General features: G+C 30.2%; 1 protein-coding gene across 1 annotated transcript in view; it reads left to right on the top strand.

Moving 5' to 3' along the window:
• Nucleotides 1-24,268, top strand: part of cold (coiled) — a 46,593-nt gene extending 22,325 nt beyond the window's left edge. The window contains exons 3-4 of the mRNA XM_085822518.1: nt 16,059-16,237; nt 18,675-24,268. Coding sequence (XP_085678644.1) covers nt 16,059-16,237; nt 18,675-18,761 — 266 coding nt within the window. The 3' untranslated portion in view covers nt 18,762-24,268. The remainder of the gene's footprint in view (nt 1-16,058; nt 16,238-18,674) is intronic.
• Nucleotides 24,269-25,489: the final 1,221 nt, after the last annotated feature.

Here is a 25,489-nt window from a genome sequence, read left to right on the forward strand (position 1 = left end):
AGCCTTGTACAAAGTTTCATTTTCGTCATCATTAACTTTAATTTGCCCATTTTTACTATAAAATCTTGCGCCATTGATATCTACTCTAGGTCCAGATATTAAATTTCGTCTCAGTTCAGGTGAGTATAAAACATCCTTAAGCAAAATAGCCGTATCCCCAAATTTCATTTTAACAGTACCCTTCCCATGAATTGGAAAAGTTACCCCATCAATAGCTACTAGCGTATTCTCATTTTTCACAGGAGAAAAAGTATCAAACAATTCACGATTTTTACAAAAATGATGAGATGCAGCTGTATCAAAAATCCAACTATCATCATTTTCTTCCAAATTGTTAACATTAGCTTGAGCTATAAAATGGGACTGAGCATGGGAATTATTTTTACCTTTACTCAACTTGGGTTTGTTCTTACGCTTAGGAGAGGTTTTATTACTACTAGATACATCTGAGGAAACAGAAGAAGAAGGTGAGGGTGATCTGGAAAAATTGCCTTTCATTCTATAGTATTTTTGAATATGACCTGGACGGCCACATTTATAACACTTGAGCCCTTTAATCTGCTTAAATTTGGGTTCACAGTGAGTACTTTGAACTTCTATAGTCTTATTGGAGTTTTCCCTATCTATCTCTCTTAAATTAAGACGCGTTTCCTCTGCTAGTATTTCAAGTTCAACATTTTTAAAAATGAACTTCTCATCTGGCCACCTCAAAACATTCTGAACTACTTGATCAAATTTATCTGGAAGGAACCTAAGAAACTGGAAACATATATATACGTCTCTTACAGCCTGATTAATATCAGCTAACTGTTCAGTTACGCGTTTTAATCTAGAAGAAAAGAAACTAATACTTTCATTTGGCTTAATTTTACAATTTAAGAACTCTGAAAACAGGGACATATGTCTAGACCGATAATCTGGCTGGAAGTATTTGGCAAGCGTATTCCATGCCACTACCGGGTCATCAATTTCACATATCAAGTTTCTATATTCAGGGCTTACATTCATATAAATTAAAGATAATGCCAATCGACTTCTATTTTGATACTTAACATCATTTAAATCAGGACATTTTTCAATACCTTTGACCAAAAGCCATGCATTTTTTTCATTTAAAACAAATTTCATATCTTTGGACCATGTAAAGTAATTACATGCCTCAAGTTTAGCAATATTATGCATGACACTAACAGTAGCCATATTTGAATTTTAACAAAAAACCGCCCCCCAATCTCTTAAGTCCTAAATTAACTTTAAACTTCAAAAGTCTGCACTAAAAATAACTCAGGGGCTGGTGGCCCATATCCAAAATGATGCTAAAGCAAAGTTTAAAGTTTGAAAAAAATTAAACATTCAGCAGTAGTAGCAATAAAAGCTCCCTGAGATATGTTGTGCAGACATTGAAGACAATAAAAAATTTTGAACTTACCCAATTTATTAACAATATAATAAATAATAAAAACACAGAAAATAAGTTTCAACAATATCAGAGTCTTGGGGAAAATATAATATAACCATCATTCATCAAATAATATTTTAACCTGGTCTCCAAAACACTGGCATTCAATACAAATAAAATGTCCTAAACAGTAATTATGTTGCCTAAAAATGAAGCTGGCTACACATTCAATAAGTCCATAATCAATGGTCGAGAAAAACACCTGAAATTTAAATCAAGTTCTTGAAAACACTTAAAACCGGCCTAACTCCGTTTGCACGAGGAATCGCCGCTCACGTGTTTTAATTGCCGCCTTCATTGAAGAACATGGATGCCGCCCACAGCAGTCACTCACATGGTAGCCTCTGGAACCAAGGAACTTTATTCTGGAACAACCATCCCGCGGACAGGCACCAAGGAACTTTATTCAGGAACAGCCATCTCGCAAATCGGAACCAAGGTACTTTATTCACCGGACTGCATGCATCCTTCTGAAGGGGCTGGAAACTGCTCACTCAAGTGCCAGGAAAGCAGGAACTAGAAGGGTTGAGCCAGAGCGACGCGAGATACTTATAGCAGAAGTATGAATGACGTCATCTCACGGCAACCAATCGGCTATCGACACAAATCGGCTTTTCAGATGACGTAACATCACGTTTTGTTTTTGCATCTCAATTAGGTCGAAACAGTCCGTTCTCAATGCAAACAGTGGCAGCAAGAAAAAGAAGTAGAAGTGACTACTATATTACATTAAAATAAGAACTAAACTAAATAAACATTTCAAGGAGGAGAGATGATGCAGTAAAAGGTTTACAATAAGTTATATTTTCCAACAAACAGCACGCCTAATCTAGCGTATGCGCTCATTACAGATTGCGTAAGTTTATATAATTCTATATTTCTTAAGATGCCATTGACATACTAGTTTAATTTTTAAATCCTTTTTTGATATCCTATGGATTTAACAACTTGAGAATTGCCTGTAACGAAAAGTCGGCAATAGAATTTTGAGTAAAGTGCAGAATCACCCACTGCTTGACGCGTTTTCAAGAATTGCACATACTCGGTATCCATGTGCACATCGACCTATTTTCACTTACAAAAAAAATCCTAGAATTGCACAAAAATGGCACTGTGCACACCCTTGACTTTATCTATGTACAATCGACTATTTTCACTTAAAAAGTAAAATGAAATTCACAAAAATTCAATTTTTTTTTACCCTTGTAAAAAGCGGCAAACAAATAAGTGAGCGATTCTGCACTTAACCGAGAAAATTTTCAAAGAAAAGGCATCATTCATTATAGAAAATTACGTTTGAACAACCAACAAGATGAAATTATGCTTTAGCGATAAGTCGGTAGCGAAATAACGATGCAGGCATCCATTCAGTTATGTTTAGCAATTTTTATATAAATTATAATAATAATCTGAAATAGTTGTTTACTCTTATTTCTCCATTGTCATGTTTAGCCTTTTTCATATGAATTATAACAATAAAAAAGTATTATATGAAATTAACCTTTCTTCTAAGTTAAAACATCAATCTTAAATAGTTATTTACAATTATACTTCCTTTCTTGCCGCAATTATTTTTGGCAGCATTGGCATCAACAATAGTTTCATGATTTTTTACGGCCTTCGAAACCAAAATTTGTGCGTTTGAAAAATAGTACCAAAATTTGTATGTTTAAAAAACTGTTAAATTTAAGGAAAAATATAGTATTTTTTCACCTGAATTTATTAAAAATTTTATAAACATTAAAAAACATCTATATAATAGTGCAATGATATTTGAACAAATCTTTTAAAAATTGTACAACGAGTAAAGGGTAAAGTATATGTAATATAGAAAACCTATGCACTAGTTTTACCTTGTGTTTTGTCTTTTATAATTTCTCTTATTTCTTTCTTCATGTTCTTCCTGAGACATAACTAACTGTTCCTTTTTTATCCACTTCAAGATTTCAGTCTTCTGCTTTTTAAACTTTTTAGTATGACTGTAACTGCTTTTAGAAGGCTGAAACTTACTTCTTACATGAATTTCAACTTCCCCAGCAGTATCATTTGGTAAAATATCATTATCATTATTTTAAACATTGCCATTCCTTTCTTCTTCATCACTAGCCTCTGCAATTTCTGTGGGAACAACAACAATATCAGTTTCATTCTGGTCATTATTAACATTATCATCGTCTGTTTTTCATCAAAAAATCTTTGAAGGGCTTCTTCTAATGTAAGATACCTCGTTCTAGGCATTTTTAAACAACCAGAACATCGAAAGGAATGAGTGAAAAAGGAGATTAACTACCCGTTTCCTGCTGACGTTGCGTTAACGCGACACCTGTTTTCCCTTGCTTCCCAACACAAATATAAACATCTGACTGATGTAATGTTCTGATAAATGGTGACCTTGACTAAAAATAGATCACTCATTATGACGGCAATTCTTACAATAGAATAAGTGCACTCTTTACAATTCACTATACAGTCAAGTTTTTAATCCGGACTCGTCGGGACTTCGGCGATTCCAGATTATCGGTTTTTCCGAATTATAGATCATCAATTTAAATCTGGTAAGATGGCATGCAGAAATTATAAAATAAAAAATATGAAACCGTAATTTATGAAATAAAGAGCAATTATGATCTAAAGGGTATCAAAATTTACCAAAAAAACTTGATATTTATTTGTTTACTTTATTAAACTACGCATAGTCGAAATTAGAAAATTGCAACCAGAAAAGCTATTCGATGTGTAATCGTGATATTTATAATAACGAGGAATTTGATTTAAATCATATCTAAGACGGAGTACATCAAGATGAAATACTACATTTAGTAAGGAATTATAAGCCAAATAAAATAAAAACATCTGCCCTGAAGATAAGGATAGTGCTGACAGATCAACTTCCAGTTCATTGTGCGACGTTTCACCCCACCCCCGCAGAGCAGCGTGAAATTGATAAACAGATTTCGGAATGGTTGGAAAAACAAAGGATATGCCTTTATCCATTTTTTGCAGCACTTCCACTTTTTGTTTGATGGGCATCAAAACATGATTTCGCTTCGTAGCTTCTTTGGTAGCTCCAGAATCGGAAATTCTATTTGACATAATCGGAAGTTCAAGCTTACTTTTATAAAATTGCTCTAACAGTCTGCAAAAAATAATAAGGCGGATCCAATTCGAAGATTAAGGAACAACGCAATCTGCAACATTAACTGAACTAGATAATTAGATAATTTTAGCTTAGCTTATACCATCCATTATACATTAAACTTGCATGCTTAAATGCATATGCCCATGCATAAACGCATTATGCCTTTACGCATGCGCAGAAAGTTTGTAGCTTTGAGGTCCGGATTATAGATCATTCCGGATTAACGACTTTTGACTGTATTTGTTTACCATTAAATCTACTTCGTTGTTAGCGCATAAACCACAATAGAATGAATGCACTCTTTAAAATTCAGTACATTTGTTTACCATAGGGACACTCTGGCCAGTTTTCGTACGGTCTTTAAGAGTCCTTAAAAGTCCTTAGGTTTTTTTGAAATCGATTTTTGGTCCTTAAATGTCCTTAATTTCGGCCAAAATGGGTTGAAGGTCCTTAATTTTAATCATCAAAAATTTCTGTCTGTTTTTACGACTGCCATTTTTAGTGTGAATTAGCATTTTGGAAGAATATTTTTGGCGGTCACTGACAAATATGGTTATCTTTTGAATGTTTTCATGGATTGCAATTTGATCCTATTTCTAATATAAATGGTGGGATACTTGAGTTTTTCTGAGCAAGAAATGAAACATAAGCATTTCGAAATTTTTTTTTTTTTTTTTTTTTTTTTCCCTAATGAAGAGCTCTTGAACAACTTTTAGCTTTCGGGGATGTGAATTTTTCTATTAAATGGTTCAAAATTTGGCGACTTATCAACATTTTGGCGATTCTGAGATCAGTTTCTATAGAAAATTTTTAATTCCTTCGACTATTTTTTTAAAACTTTGTAACATTGATAAATTTTATTAAAATAATGGTAAAATATTAAAATTATATTTAAAAAATAACATTAAAAACATTTTTTATTTTTTGCTGTCATATTATTAGTTCTATTTTGACCACCTATTATACAATATTTTGAATCTGAAAAATAAACAACATATAATGCTATAAAGCACAATTTATGAAACAGTTCTTAGCAAAAGCAAAACAGCTGTGTAATTAATTAGAAATATCTTCTTTTTAATTTTTTTATGGTAAAAGTTTTTCCCATGTTATTGTCTCAGAATATTCAGAATTCTCAGAATATGCATCAGTTTTCTCTATAAAATTAATTTAACACTTTTCCCCTCTTATTTTTTTCCCAAAATATTTCTGGCCTTTTTCTGTTATAGAATTCGTAGGTGTAATTTTTCTTTAGAATTTTAGACACTGCAGCTTGGAAAGTTTAGAAGGATTTGAAGGTAAGATTTATAAACCCACTATTCTAGAAGATTCCAGAAAAATGTGATAAAATGAAAATGCTTCCATGGTACTAACATGTAATGGATGTATTTTGCATAAAGTTTGCGATGAATTTCTTACTTTTTGGAGAATGTCTAAAAGAACAATGAAAACGTAATATGAATATTTTACTTCTGATACTAAAATCTTTTTCTTAACATGTTTATCTTCCCCTTTAGTTTCCCTGCTTTTTACTAGAGACAAGCATGGAAAATATTAAAAATGCTTCTAATCTTATCACATGGACAGGCATTATAGAAAGGAATTTTTTCATTTAAAGAAATTGAAAACTGACAATTTAAAAGATTAATCTAATATTCCTTTATGCATCACACACGGGGCTGGCACTAAACATTTTCCCACCTGATGCAATTCTCTGTGGATCCTAAATTCTGTTGCCTAGTGCCTTTCTAAATTCTAAAAGTTTTGTCATTTCTAGACTTTGTTTTTTGGTGTGTCACTAAATTCTAAAATTCTGCCACATTAGCTCTGTAACAGGCCCTTACCATATGTATTTCATATTTCTTCTGAGTGTTCATATGACTAAAATAAACTTAGCAGCTTTTTCTATACATTCTAAATGCATTTAGTTTTTTAGAATAATAGAAATCTTTAAATCCAGAAATTCTAAAAGGAAAAAGAAGTGTGTTGGAGAAAGAAACTGAATACATAAAGAGAAAGAAAATTATTCTTCGAAGATATGTACAGTTATTATTATGTAAATTACCCAATTGTTTATAATTTCTCATTTTGATTTCTTCACCAGAATGCACTTAGGCAGTTTTTAAATTGAGGTTTTTGGAGTGTAAGACAAAGTGTGTGTCTGACCTCCGCTTGTTTGCTGTATTAGTTCCTGCCAGCTCTGATCATTTGTAATTATTCGTCTTTGGATTATCACTGCTGAGATTTGAATTTGTTATGATGATAGAGTTACTGAGTTACCATAAATTAAAATTATATTTATAGTCTTTGAGTCCACATATTTAGTTTGAATTTGACTCTTGTTTAAATGTCTACGAGTTGTAATTGATTTTGTTAGCGTAAGAACATGCATTTATGTTCTAAGTTCTTTTTAAATAAGAGGCTTATTTAAACTGTTGTGTGATTTTGTAGTTACTTTCAGACATAGCGATAATTTGCTTCACCTCTGTGTGAGGATTTTGGACTATTTAATTTTTACCAGATCAAATAAACTCTCATAGTTCTGGCGCATTGTGGAGAGGTTGATAAGTTAGGACATAAAGCACGCAGAAACTAGTGAGAACACTGGTTTAGGTATTGGGACAAATTTCTAATTGTTAGAAAAGATGCTAAAAGAGAAGGAAATTAATATAAGTTAGACAAAATATCTGGAAAGGCTTCAAATTAAAAGGGAAAATAAATATTTTGTTGAGTGTTGTTGCTACAAAACATAAATGTCTAAAACATAGAGCTTTTAATGTGTAATTATCCTAATTTAATTTAAGAATCAATGTCATAAATTACATACATTTTAAACTGTGAAATTTTATTAGATTGTGATTTTATTGGGACTTTTTAAAGAAATATTATTACAATATAAATAAAATAATAATGGCCATGTAAATCCATAATAACTGAGGTTATCTAACTAGTTAATATAATTAAATTATTTATAACTTCTTACCCTTAAAAATTATCTCTGCATATTAAAGGGAGTTATTACCTTTCATTTAGCCTTCCCGTCTTGACAAGATAAAACTGAAAGATGTAAAATTCATGTAAAACTTATTCATCGCATTTAGTGAGATGTGAAATAATACAAAGCAACTTGTCACTCTGGTGCTTTGGCTTATTGGAACATTAAAGTATATTAACTGGGTTACAACCCCTGGAACTCTACATGAAGCTACAATGCTAACTGCATCAAACAGAGTCTAACTAACTTTCAAAACTTCCCAGTCATGCCTAGATCCAGGCCTTTCAAGTTTGTTCTGATCAGCAGGTGTCTTTCTAGGCAAGCAGCAGTGGTGACAATAGCTAGTCTTTTGTTATGAATCATGCTGATTATGATTTTACTTCTCATTTTAACCTATGCTGCTTAACATAAAATCTACCTGCTATTTAAACCTCTAGACTGAGCAAGTAAGTGACAAAATGAGACATAAAAAAAAAATTAAACATAAAGCTAACTGTTAGTGAAACGTAAATAAAATATCACTTATCTTCTTTCAAATATGTCGGACTATTATAAGTGTAAAATATTTAACGCTATTTCATAAATTTCTAATATTTATGTTAATTATGTTTTATAATAGTGCATCCTACTTACTGATCTATATATATATATATATATATATATATATTTTTTTTTTTTTTTAACAATGGTTTTACAGAAGTGAAGTTCAGGCATATATAATATTTTTATTTGAATTTATTCAGTTCCCATTTGCTTACAGGTCCTTAATTTTTTTCGTTAATGGTCCTTAAAAGTACTTAATTTCCGTATGTAGAAATGTGCACGAACCCTGTCTGGCCCTAGGCTCACTTAACCGCTACATTTCAGTCATTTTTAACTCAGAATGCACAAAATTTTTATCATCTTAAGAATTATCTAATCATTGCCACATGTTCTATTCAAATACTATAATAAATCTAAAACGATGTATAAAAGACATTAAGCAAAGAACAACAACAAAAAGAAACAGTTTTTCACAGACGATTCAGTATTTCTCAATCAATTAATTCAGTTCTCACTTTGCGACAAGGCAAACATACATAAAAACTCAAAATGTCTGTATTGAAAATTATGAAGTAAATTTTAAATGCTTATTTCCTGGAAAATAATTCCAGAATGGATGATGCATGATTTAATTCACAATAATAAAAGAAGGCGTTATCTTTATTATTGCGAAGATTACTTTCTCTAGATTGGCAACAAATCTACTATTCTGTTGTTTCAAATGTAAACAAGCAATGGCCGACATACCAAAAATTATTGGCTAAATGGCACTTAAACAACTTTTAAATTGTTAATAATTTAAAAAATATTACGTACAGATTTACCAAAGGCATAAAAACCTTAACTGGAAGATAAGAACAGCATAATTCAATCATTTTTAAAGCAAAAAATGGACAATTTACTAACGTATAAGAATAAGGAAACTGAGATCACTGAGCCGAGTAACAGAGTGGATTATATATATATACATATATTTATATACTTTTTTTAGTGTGACCGATTGCAACCAAAATATGAGGTGCACATCTACATGTTAGAGCAGTCCTATATATAAAATTTCAACGTTCTGAGGCTACTCTTTTTGAGTTATGCGAGATACGTACGTACGCACAGACACCATGAAAAATTCTCTTCAGAATTCATTTTAAATTAGTTTTACAATTTTTTTGGGTGGAAAAGAGTCTGTACGAACAGATGTAAATCAAAAAAATTGTTAAATTGCATTTGATAGCGGTGAAAATGGATGTTTGTGTTGAAATATGATACCTGAAACTTTTTGTGATTATAATACTTCCTTTTTACTTCGTACAAGGAAGTAAAGAAGAAAAAGAAAAAAAAAAAATTTGTGGAAACAAAGAACCAAAAAGTTATTAATGTAGAATGCCTGTTCTCTGCCTTTTTAATTGGAGCACAGTCTGCTACTGAATACATTGGATCATGCTGCAGTTTTATTTAAAAAAGTGTTTCCCCAGTAGCACAATTGCTAGGAAATACTTGAATGCAAGGATAAAAATGGCTGCAATCATTAAAGAAATTGGTATGAACAATAAATCTTCAGTTATTGATTTCAAAACTTTTTTTTAAATAGATTTTCAGTTTTACTTCGCCTAGTTTTGAGAGACCATACTGCAACTGATAAATTACAATCACAGTTTTGTAGTTCACAATTAGAAAACTGAAAGGTGTTGATGAAATTTTAACATTCAGTGAATTGTCTAGAAGGTCATCCTGACAATTCCCCATAGTAATGCAGATTGCGAGAGGATTTTCAGTGTTGTTACTAAAACGGGAACTAAATTTAGATCCAATATTAGTAATGAAACATTAGAAAAATTTTCATTATCAAAAGCAGGCCTACATGGCAATTGCTATGAACAAAATTACAAAGCTTCTTTCGTAATGAAAGCAAAATCTGCCTCTGTTCTTGGCATTTGTATGAAAACTGATTAAAATGTTATTTTTGTCTTAAAAGGTTCAAGTAATAATAATGTTCCTTTTACATGCAAGTATTTTTGTACTATTTGCATTTAAAAATTAGTTACTGTACTTTCAGATATTAATTTGTCACTATTTAAAGTTAATTCTTTAATATATAATTATTTCTAAATATTTTTATCATTTAAAAAATCTTTTTGTCATTGAGAAAATTCTGATTTTTGAATGTCATAGATTAGCAATTATGCATAATATTCAACAATGAATCCTGCCTCAGTCTTGGAGCAGACCATCGGCTCAGTCTGTGGAGGGGCCAGAGCTAGTGGTCCCAGTCAGCCTTGGTTTTGCAGAGGACATACAGCCAGTATCCCTGGTGTGTTAGTGTGGGATACTATTTCTTACGACAGCAGATTGATCTTATTCATCCTGTATACAACTTTAATAGCTCAATGATATATTGATGACATCCTGCGGCCATTTGCATTATCCTTATCATGTAAAAAATCTTTTTGTCATTTAGAAAATTCTCCTGATTTTTTAATGTTATAGATTGGCAGTTATGCATAGTATTCAACAATGAATCCTGCTTTAGTCTTGGAGCAGAAGACTATTGGGTCCATCTGTGAAGGGGCCATGGCCAGTGGTCCCAGTCTGCCTTTGTTTTGCTGAGGCACACATCCAATACCTGTGGTCTGATAGTGTGGGATACTATTTCTTATGATCGACCTTTTTCATCCTGCATACAGCTTTTATAGCTCAATGATATGCTGGCGACATCCTGGGGCATTTGCATTACCCTTCATGGCGTGCCATCTTGGAACCATTTTCCAACAGGATAATGCTAGATTTAGATTTTATATGGCTCATATATCTCTGGATTGTCTCTGAACTGTTGATAGTCTTACTTGGTCATCGAGGTCACCAGACCTTTTGTCAATTGAATATGTATGGAATATGGTAGGCTGCCAAATATGGTCACCCCAAAGTATCGCAGACATGGAGCAACAGTTGAGGAATACCTGATAGACTGTATCGCAGGATGAGATTAAGAATCTTTATCACTGTTTACCTAAACATTTACATTACAAGCATGCATTGTGGCCAGGGGTTTTCAGTAGTTGCTAAACTGAGCGTTCATTGTGCATTGGTAGCCAATGGTGGGTCCTTGAATTTTTAATCATTCATTACCTATGTATGAGCTTTATGCATATTTAATTTCAATAAGAATTGGCAATTTCTTTATAGAGCTTCTTGGGGGAGGCAAAAGAGTGAATTAAAAATAACAATAGGAGAAATGAGTGTACACAGCTCAGTAACCCTAAACACGTGTTTTTCACATATGTGCAGATCATTAATCATTTTCTTCTTCCCAGTTTAGAAATGTGCAAATTAACTTCTCTCCAAGGCTGCCACAGAAGACAAATACCAAATTGTGTTTTATCATCAGGTGATTGAAAAAAAATGGTAGTATACAGAAGCAAAAGGAAAGAATCTGATAGCTAGAAGTATTAAATATGCAATTAGTAAATTTTTAAATACCCCTCCTGATTTCAACATTAAATTACTACTTATAAAGGCATAGGCTTTTTTTAACTGATGTTAAAATTTAACACCTGACAATCATTTAAACTTTTTGTTGTAAGAATAATTATGAAAATGTTTTATTGTCTAGCTGTTTAAAGCCAATAAATCAGATGAGATGTTTATTGAAGGTATGTCATTGTCGAAGATAGTACTGCTTATATATGCATTACATTCTTAGATAGAGTATTAATATTATGAAAATGTGTTTGAAGGCTGTAGCTGAACAGTATCTATTGGCTGTAAAAATGCAAAATTGGACATGTAGCGCTATCTGTATGCATAAATTTCTTTCTTTCTTTCTTTCTTTCTTTCTTTTTTTTTTCTTTTTTTTTTTTTTTTTTTTTACCAAATATTCATTTTGTCATTACAACAAAAGCTCAATTATAAAAAATCTGATGTGTACACCACATGACTTCTTTGTATGGAATATTAAATTATACGCATTTTTTCTTGCATTTCATTTAAACTTATTAGGTTGAATTAAACCTACTTCGCCAACAGCGCATAAACCACAATAGAATAAATGCATTCTTTAAAATTCGTTTTGTTTACCATAGCGACACTCTGGCGCAAGGTTCACTTAACAATATTATATTTCGTTCATATTATAACTCAAAATGCACAGAATTTATATCATTTAAAGAATTATCTAATCGTTGCCACATGTTCCATTCAAATACTATAATAAAGCTAGAACGATGTATAAAAGAAATTAGCAAACAAAACAAAAGAGAAACAGTTTTTCACAGACGATTGAGTATTTCTCATTCAATCAATTCAGTTCTCACTTCACGACAAGGCAAAAATACATAAAAACTCAAAATATCTGTATTAAAAATTACGAAGTAAATCTTAAACACTTATTTCCTCGAAAAAATTCCAGAAAGTATTAAGCATGATTTAATTCACAATAATAAATGAAGGCGTTATCTTTGTTGTTGCGAAGCTAAGTTTCGCTAGATTGGCAACAAATCCGCTATCCTGCTGTTTCAAATGTAAACAAGAGCAATGGCCGCCATCAAAAAAATTATTAGACTTAACGGCACTTAAACAATTTTAAAATTGTTCATAATTCTAAAAATATTGCATGCAGATTTACTAAAGGTATAAAAACCTTAACCGAAAGATAAGAACAACATAATCAATCATTTTTAAAGCAAAAAATGTACAATTTACAAACATATAAGAGTAAGGAAACTGAGATCACTGAGCCGGGTAACAGAGTAGATATATAGTATATAAATATATTTATATACGTTTGGTGCAGCCGATTGCAACCAAAATACGAGGTGTACATCTGCATGTTATAGCAGTCCTATATACAAAATTTCAACGTTCTGAGGCTACTCGTTTTTGAGTTATGCGAGATACGTACGTACGTACGTATATACATACGTTTGTACAGACGCCACGAAAAATTTTCTTCAGAATTCATTTTAAACCAGTTTTATAATTTTTTTGGGGAAAAGAGTGTTTTATTCTGTCCTTATGTACAGATATCATGGAAATACATCGTTAAATTGCATTCAAAAGAGGTCAAAATGGATATTTTCGTTGAAATATGCTGCCTGAAACATTTCATGATTACAGTACTTCCTTTTTACTTCGTACAAGGAAGTAAAAAAGCTTGGAAATTCTGGATAATTGTGTGTATAAAAAATGCAGTTCACAATAAAGAAGCCAGATGGAAGTGAAAAGAAATTTCCACTCTAACGTTATAAAAAGTCACTTTATTTTTTTTTATCAAAAACTTGCGTTTAAAATTATGTAAGTTTAAAAAAAATGTATTTTGCATGATTGTGGAAAAAATCCATGAAATCTTGTTAACCGTGGAAGTTGGCTAGGAACCTGTCAAACGCATCAGCAAAAGTTAGTAGTAAAGTTGGTCTAAATTAGATAAATCGGCAGATATAGCATATGAAAAACTTGAATCTTTTAAAATATTTTTTCTGATTGCATTGTCATTGTGTATGCATTTTCATATAAAGTCATATATCATGCCATTAACGTAATTTTTATAGCATATGAAAAACTTGAATCTTTTAAAATATTTTTTCTAATTGCATTGTCATTGTGTATGCATTTTCATATAAAGTCATATATCATGCCATTAATGTAATTTTTCTTTATGTTAGGATACCATAATTTTGAAACTGCACCACTGCATGCTGTTTTATAGAAGGCAGGTCTAGAATTTCAATAATTTTTTTTCAAAATGTGAGGGATAGAAAGATTAATAATATTTCACTATTAGACTTCTATTTAAAAACTTAGCTGGTTTTTCAAGAACTGTTTGGGTTTTCATATAACTAATGGCAAGTATCTAATGATTATTTGTATCATCATCCTTATTCATTATGAGTGTCAAATCACACAATATGATAGCTGTTTTTGGTGTGTTGAAAATAGTAGAATAGTTTGTATAAGTGGAAATAGTTTGCAGAAGAATATGCACTAATATGTTTCTTAAAATGTGCTCAATTATGAGGAGAGTCAGAAATAAATTTTACGTCGATTTCACTATGAATTCACATGACAATTAATAATAAAATGTAATAAAAATAAAAAGTAATTAAAATAAATTTAATTAAAATAAAAAGTAATAAAAATATTTTCAGGTTTTGAAAATTTGTGACAATTTTGAAAAAAAAAAAGTATAATGAGGTGATTAATTGTTCCCATGCTTAAACAGTGGCTCGTTTTTAAGATCACACTGTGGGGAATATTCAACTCTGTTTTGATGGCCAGTTGTGTTTGATCTGCTTCCAGTCTATTAAGTACTTGCAAGTTTTGGTCTTCATTTAAACAATGTTTTTCAGACATGGTAAATATCATCTGATTATTTTCATATTTTACTTTTAACCAATATATATATATGCACTGTCAAACATGTTTCCTTTCATGTTTTACTCATACTTGCTTTATTTGCACATTCTGTGTACAGATATTTGTGTAGTAATAGCCTCTTATGTTCAGTAGCATGTAGCTGTCATAATAATTACTGTCAGTGAATTTTAATTAATTTTTGTAAAGCTAGCAGTAACTTTTTTTAATTATCTTTTAATTTCGAATTCCATGTGAAGCAATAATCAGGCAAAAATTGGCATTCATCTAGCTGGTAATCCAGCTGCCTTAGAAATCTGAACTATTGGACATTACAATGTTGAGAGTTTTGTCTCCCCCTTTTTTGTGTGTGTTGATTGTGTGTTAGTCAGATATCTGTGTTTATCATGGTGTTAATGTTGTTAAACTGGGGAAGTCTAGATTCATCATGTCTTCTAATACAAAGGAACTTATCAGAATCTCTTTTGATGGCTTATAGCAGGGTTTCTTAAGCTTTTTTCAGTCACAACCCCTTATCACTGAGATTTTTTTGCCCCCAGGACCCCATAATATTTACAAAAATTTTGTGTAACCCCATAAGTATTGCGCAAATCCGACACATGCGTGAGTGAAACTGGCAATATTTTCACTTGTACTGTAACATACTATTGCAGGTTTAGGTCATTAATTTTAATTTCCAATTTTAAGACATAGAACAATGCAAAAATTTTAAATAAGTAACAGACGAAATGACTGCGTCACATGCAAAGCAAGGAAAATGAACACTTATAAAAAGAATGTGTCGAAATGATTTTGTTTTTTTTTCTTTGTCTGTATTGTCTTATCTTTATCTATTTTCAGATACATTGTGTAAAAATATTTGGTAATTGTAAAATTATTACAATATGTTAAAGAAATATAAAAACTGCTAAAATTTTTGGCGACCCGCCACCCACAGTTTAAGAAACCCTAGCTTCACAAGCACACATTTTTTTTAACCCAATTTCTTTTTATCTTATCAGACTCTTAATTGGCACTTAAGTGGAATGTCTAATAACAGATACATTATAAACCTTAAACTAAGAATTAATAAAAATTAGTGTAAAAATATAATGATGAATAATTATATTAAAAATAAATTTTGAGAAGTAAGATCACAAACCAATACATTCAGTCGTATAAATTTTCATTTCAATATTATGATAGCTGTAACAGATCATTTACTGGTTTGTAAATGTTTTTGCATGAAAAATATTAATATTCTTTGCTAGTTACACATCAGAGCTGTGCAAACAAAAAAAGAGGGAAAATAAAACACTAGAAAGGGAATTTTGAAAGAGAATTTTTGATTAAAAGATAAATTAGATGCAGTTGATGATTTAATGATTTTTCTGAAATTTGATGAGATTTCAGTGTATTGTCTACATTTTTGTAGGGGTGTCATTGGCAAATTTTTTGTCTAACAGAAGTTTCTACATTTCTTTATAGACACTTAATATTAATAAGACCACATTAAAAATTTAGAGGAAAGTTTTTACACATAGACAATTAAACTATACTAATGGTACTCCTGCTTTCAGGTACACCTTACTGGGATTCCACTGGCAAGAAACAGTTTTATATATCAAAGGCATGTGCAACAGAACGTGACTGCAAGAAAGCTATTCATGCTGTCAGTAAGCGTTGTGACAGGATATGGTACAATGATTGGGAATGTGTTGAATGTTGTCATGGAGATCGTTGCAATTACTATGTAACCGTAAGTATGACTTAGTGTAGTATTTTATAAAGTTGCTTTTATTCTAATTTTGCTCCTATTTTGGTTTTGTAATGTACCAGTTCTTTCTGCATGTTGAAGCATACACATTTGCAACTAATTCTCAAATAATTTTCTAACAATCTATCAAGTAAGTCAAGTGTTAGTGATATTTTCCTGTATTTATTTGTGTTACAGTTACATACATGTAATCTTTTCGGTACACACCATTTACAAAACCACCTTAGTAGAAATCGACAAACTTTCAGAGTGAGCCAACACTATCAAATGCATAATAGTTCTTTAGTCAAGCTGTGTTGCAATATTTGTATACATTTGTACACTTCAGTGTATACTTGGTGATCGTGATCATGCCAATGCACAGTACTAAATTTGTGTATGACACCAAGTTTATGCAGTTCTCTATAATTTTTTTTAGCAGAAACCTTATTTAATAATTAAAATTTGTATTTTGAATTGCTGACCATCTTTATCTTTAAATTTATTGTTAAATTAACTTTTAAGTTCTTGTGACTGGTCAGTGCTGTTTGTACACACATAAGTCCATGTTAACCATTTTGTGATCAATAAAAGGTTCTTTTACACCCTTTCCCTGGTTGTGTTCATTTTCAAGCCTGTGCTAGAAGTCACAGCACATGTGTTAATGATGTAACTCCTGTATTCGTCAAGGGTTTACTGCACGTTTGATTTATAAAAGCATGCACAGTTGTTTCCCAGTTAACTGGGAATAATATCTGTCAAAATTACTGTATACCTGAAGATTGTTAAAAAGCACAGGAAAGAGAAAAATCTCGTGTTATAATTAATAGAAAAATACTGATAGCAATTTGTCTGTATTATCCAATAGTTTAATCTGGTAAAGTTCATTTGTTTATGTAAAATAAATCAATATTCAAAACTGAAAGAACATGCTATGAGTAATGAAAGAATGTACAAGTGAACAGCATGAACAGTGCCATTCAGGGCCGGATTTAGACTTGATAAGGCCTTAAGCTATTTGAAATATGGGGCCCTTTATAAGTCTCTGTTATACTATATTTTAAATTTTGTTTTTTTGGGGGGATCCTAAGCTGTTGCTTATACATAAATCCTGTACTGGTGCTATTGAGTTCAGACTCAATCAGAATTTTTTGTTTTGGGGAGAGTTCATTTGGCAGATACAGTCAAAAGTTGTTAATTCGGACACCCATAATCCGGACCTCAAAGCTAAAAACTTTCTGCGCATGCGCACAGGCGTTTAATCGTGCGCGTAAGACCTTTACAACTGCGCATTTGCATGTGCACAAGCGCAGAATACGTTTTCGCTGCGCGTTTAATGTATAACGGACGGTATAAGCTAAAATTATCTAATTGTCTATTTCAGTTAATGTTGATGATTGCGTTGTTCCTTAACCTTCGAATTGGATCCGGCTTATTATTTTTTGTTGACTGTAAGAGCAATTTTATAAAAGTAAGCTTGAACTTTTGATTATGTCAAATAGAATTTCCGATGCTGGAGCTCCCAAAGGATATACGAAAACAAAAGTATGTTTCGATGTCCATCAAACAAAAAGTGGAATTTCTCCAAAAAATGGATAAAGGCATATCCTTTGTTTATCTAACCGTTCTGAAATCTGTTTATCAATTTCACACTGCTCTGTGCGGGGGGTGGGGGAACTTGGCCACTGGCAGGGCAGGCAGCGTGCAATGAACTGGAAGTTGATTTGTCAACACTATCGTTATCTTCAGGGCAGATGTTTTTATTTTATTCGGCTTATAATTCCTTATTAAATGTAGTATTTCATCTCGATGTACTTCGTCTTTGATATGATTTAAATCGAATTCCTCATCATTATAAATATCACGAATACAAATCAAATAGTTTTCTGGTTGCAATTTTCTAATTTCGGCTATGCATAATGTATACTTTACGCATGCGTGCGTTGAAAGAAATGTTTAATAAAGTAAACAAATAAATATTAATCTTTTTTTTGTAAATTTTGATACCCTTTAGATCATAATTGCTCATTATTTTATAAATTATGGTTTCATATTTTTAATTTTATAATTTCTGCATGCCATCTTACCAGATTTAAACTGATGATCTATAATCCAGAAAAATCGATAATTCGGAATCACCGAAGTCCCGACGAGTCCGGATTAAAGACTTTTGACTGTATTTGCTGTGACAACTGATAATCCCAGTCAATTTTCTTTTTCTTTTGTATTCTCTGTAAGCCGTTTTATTTTGCATTGATGATGAGTGGCAGTACTTTTTCCATTGTTCTAAAAAATTAATTATTTTTATTTATTTTAAAGATGAACCCAATTAATTAGAAGTTGATTGTAAAATGATTTGTAGAAAATTTATCATATGTGGTATTTACAAACGGAAAAAAATTTGCAATTTTGCTAACATTTTCCCCTTCCTTTTTTTTAGCTTGCTGGTGTGAGTATCAAGCCACATGCAGTATTTTATATCTTAGTCACAGTATTTTGGTTAATGATATTAACTAAAGTGTTTTAAGAATTTTTCTTTTACTTTGTCTTAAAGACTTGAAGTTTTTAATTAAATATAAGTAATACATTTGTTGTTGCTCTCAAATTGATAAAGTATGTGTATATGTAGTAAACAATTTAATAACCAATGTTAAATATTCCTTCTTTATAGGTTTTATCATTTTTTAATAAAATCATCAATATTAAAATGCACTTTTAATGTTTTCCTTCGCGTAATATGTACCTTAATTAAAAAAAATTGTGAAGTATTTCTCTTCAGTGTGATTAAAGAGATGATTTTGAAATTACTTATATAATAAAGTGCAAAGTCTTTTGTATTTGATAAAGCCATGGACATTGTTTTAAGTATTCTTTTTTGTGTTTGATTAAAAGTGATATAAATATTAAAATTTCTAAATATCTGTCTAACTTTCTCAGTCAGTTTAATTAACTTTTTCCAGCATTGGATGGTTTGCATCTAAAGTTAAGCAAACCTGTTTCTATTATTTCTAAAACATAAGAATATTTTATAATTTAATAAATATTTCTGTAGTTAGTGATACAGGTATGATTTAAAAAAAAAAATCTGGCCTAAATTGGGAGAGTAATAACAGAAACATATAATGAGTACCATAAATTCACTTCCAGGATATGCAGTTGCCAAAATGAAATACTTAAAAATATTTTATAACTTTTTAAAAATATTTTTTTTGTGTTTCGTAAGAAGTGAACTTACTTTTTTAAGAAGTGTAGAACGGATCCTTTCCCATCTCTTTAATAAGTTACAGTATGTTCATACCCTTTTTTAGCCTTTCATGCTATAAAGCTGTTTCATATCCTTTTTTAGTCACTGAATCACTTTTCCATTTGGAGCCTTTTCTCCCTGTTTCTGCCAGTATATGAAACACAAGAACTAGGTCTAAATGACTTGCCTTTTCTTTCTTAGTAATATTAAGTATATGTTAATTATTGGTAGCTCTAATATTAGTAAAATCAATAGATTTGCTCATTGATATTGTCATCAGTGTTCTAGTTATCAGTGCTGAGTCAGTTTACTTTTGGATGATTGTTGAACTAACTGTTCTACATCTTTCTTGACCTTTACTTCAAAGAGCTTGTTTATGCTCAAAGAGCTTTAAATTTTGAATCATCTTGACTTTCATCTCTATTTTCTCTCATTGATGTAAAGATAAAATTGGCCTGATACAATTTCAGGATTCACTAAAGCAAGAGTATGAAATTGACACTTTGTTCTATATCACTTAAATGTTTTGAATTTTCCCAACTTAATGTAACGTGATATCTCTAGTAATCTGTCTGTGAATTTATTTGGCATTTGAATAATTCCAGTAATTCTATGAGATAATTTTTCATAAGAAGAAGCTTTGTAGTAAATTGATACTAATCTAGTCCCCTTCATTAAATTTGCAGTTTGTTGATTCATAGATCACTGCAATGAGTTTATGTGAAGGAAAAGAGATAAGTTTGATTTCTATGGTAGTAGTATTGAAGTTACTTAAATCTGAAGGTACATTTTTTGTACATGGGGATGGATGCAAAAAGACAAAAACTTATGTCAAACATTATGTGATTTTGATACTTTATATGACAAGTACATATTTGAAAATGCAGTACAAAGTCTGTATTCCAGACTCGTTGGGACTTTGGCGATTCTGGATTAGGGTTTTTTCTGGATTATAGATCATCAATTTAAATCTGGTAAGATGGCATGCAGAAATTATACAATTAAAAATATGAAACCATAATTTATGAAATAAAGAGAAATTATGATCTAAAGGGTATCAAATTTTACAAAAAAAAAAAAAAGCTTAATATTTATTTGTTTACTTTGTTAAACATTTCTAACGTGCGCATGCATAAAGCATACATTATGCGCATGTGTAATGTATGCACATTCTTTACGTGCATGCATAACGTTTGTGGCTTTGAGGTCTGGATTATAAAGTCCTGTGGGGTGGATCATTTGGATAAACTGGAAACCTGGGAAAGAGAAGTAGAAATGGCTGTAGTACTGACTCAAGTAGAGCCCATAAGGAGTAATCTATTAAGCAAATCACTTGGAGATCCCTGTTTAAGAAGTCATACTAAGCCACAATTGAACATTTTTTCCAATTATGATTTTTGCCTTAAATATAAATAAACTGAGTCATACTTGTATGATTTTAAACTTCTGTTCCACATTGTCTAAAGTAAAAATACATATTTAAATTAGAAATTTATTTTTAAAATCTGAAAAGTAACATTTTATTAATGTGAATGTTGTGTCAGCTAATTTAAATTGAATTGAGGGAAAGAAAAACTTTTTAAGCATTTCGTATTCTGTATTAATTTAATAATCATGTTAAATGTTATCTGAAGAATTCATTTATTTTCATATGTGTGATGTTTTTTTCCTTTTGTAGTCCCAGTCATTTAAATTTTTTGCTGATTATGTATCATATTTAATACATATATTTTGTACATATTGACTTTATTAACTTTAGAACAAATTATTGAAGAACGTTTGTTAAATAATTAGACATGAAATTATTTTCATATTTCTTCTAATATTAATCTGCAGTATTTATCTGCTATTTTGAAATTCCATTTTTGTGAAATGCAAAAATTTGCTTCTGCAAACAAATGTTATAATTGCATTTTGTTTTAAATTGTTAATAAGTGCTAATTTATCAACACTGAGAAATTATGTAAATTATTAATATATACTGTTTATTTACATCATCTATAAAACACCATTTCTGTAATCAATCCCCCTGAAAAAAATTTTTTATTTAGTTATACACATCAAATAAAGGATATTAGGCGAATAATATATATTCATTAGACCAATTATGAATATTGTTTTTATTTTGATGTTGATTTAAAGATTGTTTAATGTTATTTTAGCTTTTAACATTTTTATATATCATATCATTATTGTATATATGCACTGTACATCTAAATATGTGTATAGTGTGTCTAATGTTTGATAACCAGTGGGTGGTAAAGATTCAAAATATGTCATAAGGCTTCAAAGAAAAGTTTCCCCAAATGAATTCTTTCTTCCTTTAGTTATCTAGTTTTATTATAGCTCTTAGTGTAATGGTTTTTTATTATTGAAAATGTGCTTGTGGTAGTGTGGAATTTTATTACTTTTGCTTTTTGTGTGATGTGTGTCACATTCAGCTGTAACAGTTTTAGTCATCAGGATTCACAGGGGCATAATATTTTTTCTTTCTTTTATAGTGTATAAGGAAAATGTTTGAATATCAATAACATATTCTGTAATAAAATGCAGACTTTTTTAAAAAACCCTTTTATCATTCTGTGAAGTTTTGTTGATGCATCATTGGGAATAGAAATTGTTGTGGAGAGTTTTATCTTAAATAAAATTTTGATGTTAACTCATTCTGCAGAAAAACATTATATAACAGTTCATTGGTTTTTTTTCGTACTAAATGAATTTAAGATCATACAACCTTATTTATATATGTATATATATATTAAATGACTCTCAGTGCATTTAATCTTTTTTTTTATCTGGTTGTTGTTGGTAAACTGAGCATTAATTTTACATTGATTCCATTGGAAAATTTTTAAGATTCTGAGTAATATAACACAATAATAGCTACATTTTGAAACAATTATTTGTGTACAATAACTCCTTCAACCCCCCTTTTTCTTTAGTAAGATAGCATATTCACCAAGAAAATATTCCATTTTTTTGTGCTTTCTGCTAGAAAATATTACATCTCATTCAATTCTGAGTATATTAAATTTTTTGTTATTCATATTCCTGTGTGCCTTGGAAAAAGAAAAGTATATTTGAAATCAGTCAGTTTTAAAATGTTAAGAAGTGCTATTGTGTTATAGATTATAATGTTACAATGTATATATTTTTGATGTTTTATGGAATTTTTAAATATTCACCAGGGTCAGATATCAGCTATGGCAAATAAATCTACATTTTTATGTGTTATTTAGCATTGTTGATACACGTATGTGTGTAATAAATTTAGAGGGACCAGTATTTCATAAAAATAGGGAAAAAAGGTAGATATTTTAATCACAGTTGTTATATTACTTAATTATTCTGTGTATTTATAAAATTTGTTTGAGCTGACAGTGCTGCATTGCTAGTACTTATTAGAACCGTTATTTTCATAATAAGCTCAAAAAAGTGGTATTATGTCATTCAAGTGATATTTTTTAGTTTAATTTAATGAGTGATACTTTAAAATTCAGTTTTGCATTTTTATGGAAACTACTGCACACTTGTTGGCTTTTACTGAATATCATGTATGTATTTTACATAAGTTTATGGCAGTTGCTTCATCAAGCATTATCATTTTTATTGAGATCACATTCTATAAATTTATTTTCTTTCATATGTACCACATTAAATGCTTGAATGATGATTAATATGCTAACAAGACAGAAAAAAAGGTGGCAATTTATATGGGGCTGTTTTTCTCGCATGCAGGAAACTCTTATCAGATTATTACATTAGCTAACTCGACTGCTACATAAACCATGATAATTCATGAATGCATAAGATGTGTACTAACCCTCTAAATGGCATGGGTTTTGGGATCTGTCATGAAGACCTGTATTGAAACAGCATTTATTAGCTAAATTTGTATAATTTAGTCTCCCCCCCCCCTTTTTTTTTTTTTTTTTTTTTAAGCTTAATGCTTTCTTAAGCTCCAAGATGACACTTCTATTATTTAAAAAAAAAAAAAGAAAGAAATCAAAATATCTTTAATTATATGCTAATATATACAAAGTCACAAGAAATCTCGTGACCAGATAAAGCCAGTGATGGTGCTCAGAGGGTTAATTATTATGTAGATAATAATGAAAAATATTCTACCATCCAATTGTGTGGCTGCTAGTATTGATTGCATGTAAATGTAAATATGTATGATTTTACACATAAGAAAGCATGTAAGCCTCCATAATATTAATATAATATCAGTTGTTATAAGAAGAAAATCAGGCATAAGAATTAGAAAATGCAATTGAAAAAGTATTCTCTGATCTTTGGAATACTATATTTTCTAATGTCATTATTTGTAAGGTATATAAATTTAGCAAATAATAATTACATATGAACATTTGCATTATTATAAGTTTCACTGAGAAAGATCTGATGTAAATATCAAGTAAATTCATCTTTTTATAAACTAAGCATTCCTAAACGAAGTGTGTCTTTTTTTTTAGTTCCGTCCATTTTATATTTTTCAGTTGTTTAAAATGTGTTCATTTATGTGCTGTGGTTGATGCTGCATTTTTTTTTATTGATATCGTATACTTTATTTATTTAAAATTGTGTACTATTTTATGCTCACAAGAAAAATCAGGTATATATTGTATTCACAAACTTTTTAAAAATCATGTTTTAATATTTTTTAATTATAAAATTTATCTTAATGAATAATCTAGAAAAGTGATTATTAGATTCATATTTTCAAATTATGTTTGTAAATGTAGGTGCTTTAAAGTTTTTGAATAAAATATTTTTTTATACAGGGATTTTGTTTTGTAACTGTCTAGTTAAATTATCTACTCACATGTAATTATTTTTATTGAATATCTCAAGATTTTTTAGGGTGAAGGTAATTATTAAAACATTTCTTGTAATTGTCATACAGCACTAGTTTGTAGTAAAAAAACTAATCTATAATAGTGATATAATCCAAACTGATACTTAACAAATTGTTTATATAACAGAAATTTGTAATTCTAGAAAAATTTATTAAAAAAGCCTCATGAAAAATAACCATGAAATATAATAAATATAAAACCTCATGAAACCAACAGCCATTTTTTAAATTGAAACTGTAGAGACTCATATCCATTTTTTTTTTTAACTAGCTTTATTATACCTTTCTTTTAAAAGTAAATATACATTTATCAAGGAAATGGTTTCAGTATATATTGTATGCAAAATATGTTTTAAATCTATCCAGTAAATGATTTTTTAAAGTCATGACTTTTAAGGCTGCTAGTTCAGAGAGCTACCAGCATTTCTAAGACCATAATTGAATATTTATTTTTTTTACAATGACCACCTCCTCAGAAGATAAAAATCATCTAGAACTATTACCATCTTTGAGTGGTATTAGTATGTACTAATATATCAAACCAATTAAAAATCACACTGTACTAAAAAATTATTTGAAAGTTATTTAATTACCAACAATGGAAGCTTTTGAGATCTGAATAAATAAAATTATAGAACATTTAAAGTGAAGTTTTGTTTTTGAATTCTGAAATTTATAAGTACTCAGCATCAAACAGATATTTATATTGACAGTATTCTAGAAGGGAATTTCTGAAACTGGAAATTAAGTGAATTTTGAACTGACAGTGCTGAGATTTCTCTTTTATATACATCATGTGCTGTATTGCAGACATAAGTCAGAACAGAAAATATTCCAAAGATGATTTTTCTTTATTTAAAATAAAGCAGATTAACTCACTGGACAAAATTTAAACCAATGTAGTAAATAATTAATACTTGTCTACCTCTACTTAACATGAATGACAGCAGCAGTTAGCTGGTGCTGACTTGTTATTTTACAAGTCTAAAAATTCACTTCGATTTGAAGCCAGATTTTCAATGAGACTCTATGGAATTTGCAGGCTAGGAAATATGAATGAGCTTCTTAAAATGCTTGTAGAATCAGTTAGTGATAATTTGGGCGTAGTGTACTACACAGTTGGCATCTTGTAAAATTTGGTTAATGATAA

Source organism: Stegodyphus dumicola, chromosome 8 (genome assembly GCF_044657685.1).
Source record: "Stegodyphus dumicola isolate Sdum_Otavi_A_Nest chromosome 8, ASM4465768v1".
Classification (NCBI taxonomy): Eukaryota; Metazoa; Arthropoda; class Arachnida; order Araneae; family Eresidae; genus Stegodyphus; species Stegodyphus dumicola.